Source organism: Gymnoscopelus braueri (assembly GCF_963280865.1).
Source record: "Gymnoscopelus braueri genome assembly, chromosome: 9".
In the NCBI taxonomy this organism is placed as follows: domain Eukaryota; kingdom Metazoa; phylum Chordata; class Actinopteri; order Myctophiformes; family Myctophidae; genus Gymnoscopelus; species Gymnoscopelus braueri.
Genome location: NC_137610.1, coordinates 13,980,999 through 13,994,010, shown reverse-complemented (window position 1 = coordinate 13,994,010; position 13,012 = coordinate 13,980,999). Strand labels below are relative to the sequence as shown.

The 13,012-nt window shown below is 43.1% G+C and overlaps 1 protein-coding gene across 1 annotated transcript; it reads right to left on the bottom strand.

Moving 5' to 3' along the window:
* Positions 1-4,982: 4,982 nt before the first annotated feature.
* Positions 4,983-11,258, bottom strand: LOC308092522 (MOB kinase activator 2). Its single transcript, XM_080438460.1, has 5 exons — positions 10,859-11,258; positions 7,745-7,884; positions 6,945-7,041; positions 6,580-6,704; positions 4,983-6,132 (listed from the first exon to the last, which is right to left on the bottom strand). Exons 1-5 carry the CDS (start codon positions 10,939-10,941, stop codon positions 5,888-5,890), a joined length of 690 nt encoding a protein of 229 aa, XP_080294586.1. The 5' UTR covers positions 10,942-11,258; the 3' UTR covers positions 4,983-5,887.
* Positions 11,259-13,012: the final 1,754 nt, after the last annotated feature.

Genomic DNA, 13,012 nt, shown 5'->3' with positions numbered 1-13,012 from the left:
TGCATGCCACTGTGGGTTCTGCTGGGCTGGAGGTAGAACATTGTCCTGGTGGAAATCAAGCTGGAAAATAAACAGAATATTATTAAATATTATTTCATATTCATTTCAGATTAACCTGATTTAAGACCATATTTCCTTTTGGAATAGGTAGTTAAAATGATATGGTCACAAAAGAATACACGTAAATACATAGCCTATACTGATTAATATCATGTGATACTTTTTTCATATTTACTTGCTTATAATTGAGTTGTTGAATATGTGCTTTAATAAAAAAAGAATTATATTCATTGGAATATCTTCTGAGGGCAGCATCACATCTGCATAATATGTACCAAATTACTCATGTTAAGTGGCAACATCATAATGTTATTTGAATAATGTCTCTGCAAATTATTTTAATTTGATTTGAGGTATCTGTCATGACAGCAAGCTAGGCATGATGATGTAGATTTAAACTTGATTAATCTCAACTGAAAAACAAAGAGGTTCATATTCCAGCATCTACTAAATTGTGTTAAAGAGTGATTTTGAGGCCTATAGTTTCACCATGCATTGCGGACCAGACCAGACGCTGAGAAACGGCGTTCTAACAGACGTTATGATATCAACATTTTGAGTTAAACGTGCCAAATGGCATGTCCGTTTGAAAAGTAGGCCTACCGTATCGATATTTGGAGTCAAGTGCTAACGAACGTGTAACGTACTTTATATATCTACTCAATATTTTGGAGTTACATCGTGGCAAGAGGTACACGACAACCCACACCTCTACCAAAGTGTAATAATTCATCTTTAACGTGCCAATGAACATGTAACCCACACGTTAAAGTGAATATCGTGTCTTCCGGGTCTACCTCATATGTCCAAAAACCAAAACGGTTACTTTTCAGGATTCAAATTCAAAAATAGCTAAAGTAGCAGATCTACAAGATCTACCGAAACACAGACGCTGTAGTGTGATCAAGTAGGGCGTTAACAAAAAAAAAACACAACAAATTGAAGTATATGGAGATAAGAGGTTTTTGCCCGACAGCAACGATATACAACAACACAATGCACTTCAATTCATGTTAATTTACTTGTTAAAAACTAAAGGTCAATCTTACCTGAACAAATGGTACCAATGGTGGTGAGACTTCAGAGACTGTGGTCTTGTGGCTGTCAGGAGCCAGATGGGTTTTGCTTCCATGGTGACCCATGATGGCAAACTGCTGCTCAAAGTCTCTGGAACAGCTTCTTGGGTTGGAACAACCGAACCAAACCAAACCGAACCAAACCAATGCAGGCTGGAATGGATCAACAAGGGAAGGCAAGGCTGGGTCGTAGCTACAGCACTTTACTTCCAGAATGCGTTGTAGATGTGGTGTTCTCTTAAAGGCAGTTGAATTGATTCAATCAATCTAAGTACATATGTACTCAAGTGCTGTATTTAAATTCCTTATCTTTTTTTTAGAATTTTTACTTTACTGGAGTATTTCAATTTTTCTATGCTTTTACTTTTACTCCACTACATCTCAGAGGCACATATTGTACTTTTACTCCACTACATGTATTTGACAACTTTAGTTACTAATATGGTTAGATTTAGATTATTATTACAAAACATAATATGTTAACCACTTCAGCCCTATGCATACTTAGGCTATTTGAAAATAGCCGATTTACAAGCTCAAAACGATTCGTAGATCTGTTATTTTCAAAGTATTTTTACACATTTGGAAACTTGTGAAATGGGACATTCTACAAAATGAGTACTTTTACTTTCAGTACTTAAGTATATTTTAATGCGAATACCTTTGTACTTTTACTCAAGTAAATTTTGAATACCAGACTTTATTTGTAACAGAGTATTTCTACATGTTATTGGTACTTTTACTTAAGTACAAAATGTGAGTACATAGGCTAGTCATGTCATGGCAATTGGTCTATGGTCATTGCTCAAGTAGGCTATACCACTTGGGCCATCAGGTCCAAGGTGATTGATTACCACATACTTGCCTGGTCAATATCCAGCAGAGCTCTGAATGTTTGAACGGGAATTAAATTCCTATTTCTACTGGTACTGTAGGTCTAATCACACAGTTCAATTGAGCCGGCAATGTCCTCAATACATTTATAACTTTGGTCAGTTATGTGTACAATTACGAAGACCCCTCTTTATAAAGGGATAAACAACTTGAAGCCTTGAAAATGTAAACAAAACGTAAGAGGCAAAAGAAGCATTACTTGGAAAGTTTAATAACTAAAACAATCATAAGGCAACACATAAAACATACAGTATTCTGCTTGCTCAGTGTGCTAGTATGTTGACCTTGTCCTAAAATTCCAGAGAATGTTCTATGTTTTGGAGGAAATTAGAAATTGCAGATTTCAAATATCATTTGAGTACACAATAGAACATTCCAAGAATATCCACTGAAAGATAGCATCTATAGCAGATTTGCAACCCATAAGTAAGCCTTGGTAACCAACTGTTCCTGAGCCATGTGGCCCACTGACTGCCTGGTCCATATGTCAGGAGCCTATCGCTGTTTTACATTAGATGGACACTGACAGTTTCTAATTTCCATACTAAATGGATCATAAACCACCAGGTGATGTAGTTGCTGCTGATCTCAAGTGATATGTAAAAATCACACCCAGTGTGAAGTGGGCGGTGTCTTGCTAGCTAATCACAATACTGAATGGAGTCAACCAATCATGTACAAAGAATAAATACATTTATTGAAACACTCTTTATGATGGAAGAAACCATAACTTAAAAAAAAACAAATTTATGTTTTTTTTAAAGTTATGGTTTCTTATATAGGGCTATGCACATGTGTCATGTGACACTGGCCAATCACAGTCCTGAATAGACTGTGATTGGCCAATCACGGTGCAGGGTTAGGCGGGGTACATTTTTGGCCAATCACAGCGCAGGATTTGTTGTAAAAATATCCAAACCTCACTTATAGGGGCGGTTTCACCGCCCAAAAAAACAAGACCAGGAGACCTGGTTCTGCCAGACCCAGAATAAATTCCTAGTACTTTATAAGGACTTCGTATGACGGACTTCGTATTACGTGTCAGCCTGTGTCCCTTTTATGCCCATGTATGGAGAAGAAAGGGTCCCTTTTATACAGCCGGTCTTTTTCGCCCATGTATGGACGAAAGGGGGCAGAGCCTCATGTAGGCCGACCCTCTGGGTCTGGCAATAATGATAATAATAATAAACCACAAACTATATTGCACCTGTACGCTTGGGTTCTCCTCTTTTTCATTTTGTTTCAAAAATATCCATCAATTTCATGTTATGAGCATCTTTGTGTCAATAAACTCCATGCATTCATGATTCCTTCTACGTATTAGAGTTTGGAAGCGCTCGTTTTAAATCACTCCACATCCTCCGTAGCACCCGTTTCCAAATTGAGAAATATTACACGAGAGGGTGTGCTTTACCGTGATTATTGGCACTACAGTGAAGCAGTCAGGGAGGAGGCTGAGCCGAGGTCCGCAAGCATCACTGAAGTCTAGAAAAATGTTGGAAAACTTGGAATGATTTGTAATGTTTTTACACAAATCTCTTATGGGGTCCCTGGCACACAATGTTTTCAGATGGGGGCCCAGATTAGAAAAAAAGCACCATGCACGCATTTACTCTGGCCTAAATGCTCTGGCCCTCCATACGTTTCTTTAATATTTTTGGGTCTTTTTCTGCCTTTATTTGAGAGGAAAGTAGGCTGACAGGAAATGGGGAGACCCTCGGGACCGGGAGTCAAACCTACAACACGCTGTAAAACTGGATTAACAGCCTATGTGGTATGCGCCTGGACCGCTAGGCCAGCGGGCGCCCAGGTGGAGCTATCCTAACCATTCAGGCCACATAAGTGACTTTTGACGCATGTTGTTTGCAACTCTGGTCCTGAAGTTGCTAGCTTTGAGCTCTTAAGAGTTGATATTAGCATTCACCTGCTACTCCAGAAGTCACATGGTTGAGTGGCCATTTAAGGCTTAAATGGCCAAACTTAAGGCTTAAACATTATCAGAGGACCGGCCCTGTACACCCTGACACTGCCTCGTCCCAGCTGTCTCCATCACCTTCGAGTGTAATCTAACAATGTCTGTGGGGTTTTGGTGGGTGGCTCATCATGGCTGTTGTGGTGGATTCACAGAGACGCGTGTAGCCTATGTCTGCAAGTCTGCCTCCTGGTCCGAACTGTAGATGGTCATCATGGTCCAGAATCAGATGAGCATGTTTTGACAATAAACCGTATGTCAATGATGACATCAGTATATGTCATCATTAATCATATTTGGCACGGGACCAGAGAAAATGATGGAGTCCGACTTTGTTTTGCATATACATTAATCTCAGTGACCGCCGACATCCTACAGATAGATAGATAGATAGATAGATAGTTATTTTTTATTATAGTGTCCTGGCTGCACCACAAAATGCCCAGCCCGTACAGGCTTGCAAGACACTCACAAAATTAACATACCAAGATGTCCTGTGCATGCGGGTGTGCAGCTCCATGCGCATTTGTAGGGATAAAATATGTTTATGTATTCTTGTTTGAACATATGTTGCCACATTGACTGAAGGAAGCCAAACAAAAATACATTTTACTCTTATGTACCTGTACACAAGATGTAACAATAAAGAACAACCTTGAAACTTCAAAGTTTTGTCTGTCAGTGAAAACAATTAATAAAACAACTAGGCATAATAATAGTAATAATAATCTACCTGCAAATAGCAATTACGGTACTGGCAGCAAGTAGAAAACATAGAAACTAGGAAAACTGTCCATCTTACTAAATATTCTATGATTTTGTAATACTTCAAATGGCTGTGGTACTACGTATTGTGGCTTAAATTTGTCTGATTTCAGTAAGGTTTAGAATCACATGCTACAGATAGTATAGCCCACATTGGACTGTGTATTATATTCAAAGAGAAACAGCAGTTAGTCAACAGTTAAATGAACAATAGAGATTATTTTGATGGTTGTTTAGAATGCTTCAATTTCACAACGACCGCAAAAGTGAATTGTCAGAAATAATTAACATCAATTAAACATACTGGTAAAACAAATCTTTAAAGTGTTTTTATTTTTCTAAGTTTAAAATGAGGACCTTAAGGTCCTTGACCTGCTTATAACATTATAACACATCATTTTAAAATACACTGTAAGATGTACACTTACAATATGGCATATCTCACAAGACCTATTTAAATTATATACATTAAAAAGGGGAAGGGCTGAATCCATTGACCTTTTTATGTTCACATTAAATCTGTCAGTCCCTTTTCTTTGAAGTCCAAGCATGAAGGTAAACAACTGAAAGAGTCCAGGGCATTGTGAAGGAGGAAAGAGCCAGCTCAACAACGTACAGCTTGTAGATCTGCTATTTTCACTAGTTTGAGAATACCCTGGATTAACCACGTTAACCCTGGCGTTCCTATTTTGGGCATGTTATTAATAGGTAAACATTTTCAGAGAATTCTCAAACTAGTGAAAATAGCAGATCTACAAGCTCACAACGCATTGCGAGGTTGTGAGCTTGTAGATTGGCTACTTTCGCTTATTTCTGAAACAGGGGCTGAAGTGGTTGAAGAGTGACACGCAGACTCATGTGTTCTAGTTGAATCATTTCACAGCACAGCACATACTGTACGTTGTTGAGCTGGCTCTTTCCTCCTTCACAATGCATGTAGCGGGGCGAATGGGGGCTCAGGGAATGAGCCATTAATGTAGTCCTCTGAAGAAAAAAATCCATAGAAGAAGTCATGCATATGTGTGTGTCTGTGCACAGTAAAATCCTCAGTGTGCGTGTGTGTGTGTGTGTGTGTGTGTGTGTGTGTGTGTGTGTGTGTGTGTGTGTGTGTGTGTGCTCTTTAGCTGTAGTTGTGCTGTCCCAGAGCCATGATCAGGTCCTGCAGAGGCTCTGTGTCCTCTGGATCCAGCAGTGCATGCTGGCGGCAGAAGAGAGTGAGGTGCATGAAGAGTGAGTTGAGGTGCGGGTGCAGCCCCAGTGCCAGCGTGTGTCTGTAGTGAGACCAGTAGATGTGAGCCAGGCTTCTGAACAGCAGCAGAAACACTTTCTGCACCAGAAACACAAAGCCTGTGGGGAACACTGCACCTGGGAGAGTATGAGGGGGGAGGGGTTAATAATAATAATAATAATCATAACAATAATAACAACAATGACACAGGTTAAAAGTGTCAATAATACATCCACATATCGGAACACAAAATGTCATGTAGTGTATGACACAACATGCGTTTTAACCACGTTTCAACATGGCGTCCTTAATTTAGGGCATGTCATTGTTTTCTAACATTTTAAAAATAAGAAAAAATAGCAGATCTACAAGTACACGCCGCTTCGCGATGTGATGCGATGTGAGCCTGAAGATCAGCCACTCTTGCTGCACGACACGGATCGGCTCGAGCAAGGATCGGCACAGATTGGCTATTTTCATAGTATGACGAAGTACAACGTGTAACTCTAAAAATGGACCCAAAGGGAAACGTGTCCAAAAGAATAAGGACTTTACTGTGAACCATAAATAGTGGTGTGGTTTACCTGCTTTGGTAGGGAAGACATCCTCGTCTGCCAGCAGCTCCTGGATGTATGACATGGCGTAGTCAAAGTACAGAGGAGCAGAGCACTTCAGCTTCTTGCCCTGCTCATCAATCCAAACATAAACCCTTTGTATACACGCGCGCGCACACACGCACACACACACACACACACACACACACACACACACACACACACACACACACACACACACACACACACACACACACACATTACAGTCATTTCATTGCATTACTGAAAACATTGTGTGCTGTGCGTACACCAAAGTTGATTACCATTCGTAATACAAAGATTGCAATAATTGTGTGTCTATGCATGTGGGTGCGGCTGTGTCTCCTGTAACGTACGTGTTGCCGGGGCCACAGGCAGCCGGGCAGGTGCTGGAGGTGCAGAACTCCGACAATGCACTGGAGAACAGGTTGATGTTCTTGAAGAACGCTATTGCTACAGAAATAAAGAAAATTACATGCACACGATTACATACCGTAATGCAATGGGTTCATAAAACCATTTAACCACTTACTACCCTCTAGACATAGTAAACTGGACCTGAGTTGGCTCTGGTCCTGGACCGGACTTGGACTTAAGACAAAAAATAGCCAATCTATAAGCTCACAACACGTTGCAACCAGATGCTGTGGTTCAAGTGGTAAAAACAGTTGACAGAGTGACAGCAATACTTGTGTATTTAAGTTCTGCTAGTTTGCCCTCTCATATACGATGCGATGCAAGAGTGTGGTCTAGCCAACAGCAACTATAGGACTCCTGAATCGCTGCCTTCCACACTCTCTCATCTAGCATCAGGGTCTTGAGCTCTACAGTGTTGTTAGCTAAGCTGTCGCACCGCATTGAATGTTTTTCTCTGCTTATAAAGTGAATGGGCAATTCACTTCCATTAATTCTTTTTCTTTATTGAGGTACAGACACATTGAGAGAAAGACAGTAGGTAGGAACTACACAGAAAGTTCAGGCAGGATTTGAGTCAAGAGACCCACACGGCTACATGTTAGTTCCAGAGACCAGAGACAAGGATCATCACAGTACACTACTAGAGGAGTGGCTCTCTCTAACAGATGTTGCAAGAAGAGAGCAGATATCTGTCAAATAAAGCAGAATCCAGTGTAGTGACATTATAGGGTCTACTTACTGTTACTGGCTAGCCACTCTGCCTGGTCAATGCCAGGCGGCAGGGCAACAAGGGCAGCCATGTCTGTGTGCGTGATTTGCCGGCACACATGCTGCTGCTGGAGGTACGGACGCTCCTCCAGATTATTGTTGTTAATTCCCCTAGAGAGTTCAGCACAGATTTAATGAGCCGTAGAGAGACAAGGGGGGTTGGGGGGATGGCAGTTGGGAGAGAGAAGCAACGGGGAGAAGGGGAAAGAGAGATAGATTGAAAGCAAGCAGAGGAGAGAAAATGAGACAGTCAGCAGGAGCAGGGAGAGAAGTTGTTGCAGATAGAGAGAGAGAGAAGATATTGCAGTGTAGAGCAATCGATGGGTCACTGGATAAACTACTCCTGCTGCAGTCAGTAGATAACACACTTTTATGGCCTCTGCCTATCTGGTTATTTTTCTTACACACACACACACACACACTCGCACACATGCACACACACACTTCTTTTGCAGCAACCGAATGGACCGCTGAACCAGTGGTTCTGTAGGTAATGTAATGAAACCAATCATTACTGAGCCGCTGTAATTAGCGTTAATGGGGTAGAATCCTGCAATGGTCAGCTTTATAAGAGCAGATAACTAAGGGATCTGACTTGGTGCAATGTAACACACGAAGCAGAGGCCCAGTTACAGTATGTCTGCTGAGTCTCTTTGGGTTGTGGTTTGTTGTGGGATTTGTAATGTTTCAACTTGTTTCCCTAACTCTTTGTAATTTTGGTATTGTGTATTTTGTATATGATTGGTATGATCATGAGACACAGCTGTATTGTCTTATGCTATCAGCTATATACATGTACTGTAGGTCACGTCCACTTGGCTTGGTGCAGTTCAAACGCTGACAAAAGCCAATAGGTCGAAACGTGTTCGTTGTTGATTGCTTCTGCGGCTTATTAAATACTTTTCAACTTTGTTCATGAGTGCGGATGGTTCCTTTGTTGTTCATGCTGAACCTCTTTTGCCATGGGCACGACATATTCCTTCTGATAATAAAGCCCATAAATTATTGCTAGCCCACCTGACCTCTGGCAATTTGGAAATGTGACGTGTGAGGAGTAGTCACAATGTTTGGTGGCATAGTGCTGTGCTTGTGTATGTTGACAATGACATGTACTGGAGAGTCAAACGCAAGTGACCAACTCGGACAAAGGGATTTGAATGTATGCAAACCAGGGCAGCCACTCTCGACAACGGTGGTGGCTTTGTGATGAGAAGGAAAGTGTATTTTTACAAGTCAGTGTGAGTGTCTAACTTACTTTTGTACTCTCTCAAACACGCTAAGCGTTCAAAATCTATGTTTTAAATTGATTGCCTTCAAAAATCTTTACAAATTCTTCTGAAAATAGGCAACTGCTGCTGCGCTCAAATTTCAAAACACAGTAGCATGGAGCGTTTACTCAGCGTGACCTTGCCTCCTGTGACAACAGAAACACTGTGCCCTCCATGAGTTTCAGTACCACCCCCCAGTGTGTGTGTGTGTGTGTGTGTGTGTGTGTGTGTGTGTGTGTGTGTGTGTGTGTGTGTGTGTGTGTGTGTGTGTGTGTGTGTGTGTGTGTGTGTGTGTGTGTGTGTGTGTGTGTGTGTGTGAGAGAGAGAAGAGAGAAGAGAGTGTGTACTGGACGATGTAGCTTTATGAACAAAACAGCTTCACCTTTGTTTTGTCCAAAGGAGGGGTAGAGAGAGACAGACAGGTAGAGAAGAGAGACAGGGAAAGAAAGAAAGAGACAGCACACTGTGGTTTATGTACGAAGGCACAGTACAGCGTGTGTGCATGGAATCTACTGTAATAAGATTAGGGAGTAATGACAGATGCTGAACCATGCCATGACAGGCTCCCCCAGTGTACAGAGGAACTTGCTTTGTTGACTTCCTACAGGCTATTCTGTGCCAGCTTCTGTAGCTCAATTAGTCCTGCCAGCCCTTGGCTACCAGTTACCTGTGCGCACACACACACACACACACACACACACACATACTGTTCATGCAACATAACATAACACACACGCACGCACGCACGCACGCACACACACACGCACACACGCACGCACGCACGCACGCACGCACGCACGCACGCACGCACGCACGCACGCACGCACGCACACACTCCTAACGATTGTGTTTGCATGTAAACATGGCGTCCTTGTGAACCTGCTCTCTCACTTTTCGTGTTTACTTTTGCCTCTGCTGTGTGGATCAAATAAACACTGTTCCCAGCAGCGCAGCCGGAACGAACTCCAGAAGCTCACCCCTAAAACACACACAGACAGACGGTAAAATCCTCTGTGCACATTAATCTCTGAGAGTGTCAAAATGTACCCACATGGAACTGTAAAAAAAGGACCCACGGGTTCATTTGAGTAAACGTTTACATTCTTCAATCAACATTGGGGGTTTTAATATGCAGGAATAATACGAACATATGCATGATCTATCTATTCTCAGTCAACTCCAAATTGTTTTTACACATGTTCCCACTGCTAAAGGAATCCACCTCCAATGATTGTATCAGACAAATATGTGAGACACACACACACACACACACACACACACACACACACACACACACACACACACACACACACACACACACACACACACACACACACACACACACACACACACACACACACACACACACACACACACACACACACACACACACACACACACACACACACACACACCCTCTCTTATCTGGAAAACATTCCTCAGCTAACCATGTGCAGCTCAATCCTCCTTTAGTCTCGTTCTTCGTCCCCATCTCTCTGCTTTTGCTCCTCTATTTCTTTACCCTGCACTGTTTGTCTCTCCAATAGAAAGCAGGAAGACTGATAATGGGATACAGAATTGGCACTGCAAATCCCCCCCAGACATCACAGTGTTGCCGCCAAAGAAACTCAAGGTGGAGAGCAAACATTCCAAAGCAAGATGTTTGGTAGACAGCAGGCAGAGCACAGACACAGGACAAAAAAAAGAGCCAAATAAATGACAGCAGTGACTGGATGGCAGATAACCCCGGGAAATGTAAGTCAAGTGGTCAGAGAAGGACACAGAGACATGCGAGAGAATGACAGAGAAAGACTTACAGTTTTTCATTGCTGATGTCTGAGGGCTGAAGACTCACAGCGTCCGTCTCCGAAGCCGAGGGGTAACTATGGCAACCCCCCATGGCGTTGAGCTAAGAGCAGAGCTGTTGGTCCTGCCGCCCCCCCTTTTCCATCCCAAACCCAAACACACATACACATACACACTACTTGCACACTAGAGATAACACATGGTACACTGTGTGCTCTCACACTCTCTGCTCGCTGTGACTTATATTCCATATAGTGGATGAATACAGAGGCGGTTGCTCTGAAAAATGTCCTCCCCAAAACTTAAAACTAACAAAAGTCTCCCAGAGGAATTGTGGATCGGATCGCCAGCTGTGTAGACAACACTGAAGCCCTCCCCCTTCTCTCTCCTGTGTGTGTGTGTGTGTCTCTCTCTCTACAGCGTTCTAGTAGTGTCAGTGTGTGGTGGGTGTGTTGTACATGTCTCCTTTGTTTGAGAACCCACACCCCCTTAATGCTCCTCCTCTCCAGGACTCCAAGCGGACAGGCAGGTTCCTCCACAACCTCGACCCCACCTCTCCTGTCCTCCAACCCCTCCCCTTCCCGTGTGCACGCCCGCTGCTCTGTGCACACTCCCCTGGAGCTCGGGCGGGCAGGTGCAGGCACACTTCCATTGTGTGAGGGAGGGAGGAATGGAAGGAGAGAGAGAGAGAGGGAGGCAAGGTGGGAGAGCAGAGTGAGGGAGGAAGGGAGAGAGAGAGAGATAGAGAGTGAACAAAAGGAGGTTATACTTGTGTGAGACAGGAGGTTATTTGTGGACCGGTCGGTGTATTCATCATCTTGCGGTCCCCCTCGTAAAACTCTGGAGGAATGTGATGAGAACAGCGGTGTGTCAGTGCCAAGGAAAGAACACACACACACACACACACACACACACACACACACACACACACACACACACACAGAGACACAGTTGCAGACAGTGAGGGAGCCGCAATGAACAACTTCCTGAATTGATAACAGAGTAATACGATTTTTTTTAGGTGTTTTTTTTTCTGCCCTCCTGTGTTTTAGAGGGGTCTGTCTCCCTCCTCAAGTTACACGAACTTGTTCCCCCTCAGCAGCCCAGAGGGCACAGCAGATACCAAGTGTGCTAAGCAGGTCTGTGTTTGCATTGTAGGGAGAAGGGAGAGGGGGATGGGATAGTGTATGAGCGTATAACAGTAATTGTGAGCAACCTAATCCTCCAGCTCACCTGCCCTTAAGGTAAACATATTTGAGCATCTGCTCAAGCGTGAGTGTGTGTTTGTGTCCTGTTGATATCCATGGAAAAACAAAGACTCCACGCCCTTCATGGTTTGACGTGTTTATTAGGGTTCATATCTGAATGTACAAGCTAAATTTGACGACAGGTAACGGACACGTTACTCTCTATATGCAAGGAACCGCCAGCATCAGTCCACTTTACAAAAAAAGAAGAAAGGCATATCACAACAACGCTGTGACACGCACACACACACGCACACACACACACACACACACACACACACACACACACACACACACACACACACACACACACACACACACACACACACACACACACACACACACACACACACACACTCACACACAGAGTGCACACATAGGTCAGTTGTGGTAAGCCAGCATCCATGGCAAAATCCAACTTTGCCTACACTTGAGTGTAAAAGTTTCAGGGGATGGAAACAATAATTGCTCGTCCACCAATTGCTCGTCCACCAATCCATTAGAGGACGTATGTACTGTATGCATATATATTGCACAGGTCACATAGGACGGTGAGGTGGACTGTGGCTGAATTTACAAGATGAATTTCAAGAAGCCATTATTATGCATACCACCTTACCATACCTGTAGAGTGTAGATGTACTGTACACAGTAACACACACTCAATTGACGCACACACACACACACACACACACACACACACACACACACACACACACACACACACACACACACACACACACACACACACACACACACACACACACACACACAGTACAGTATGGGTCAGGTGCAGAGTGCAAGGGGTTTGGGAAGAGTTGGATGACACATTCTGACCTTGTACACAACCCTGGTTTCCCTGCCCTGATTCAAACAAACCCTGACATACGTCCCAGTTCCGTAAAAAAAAAAACGTAA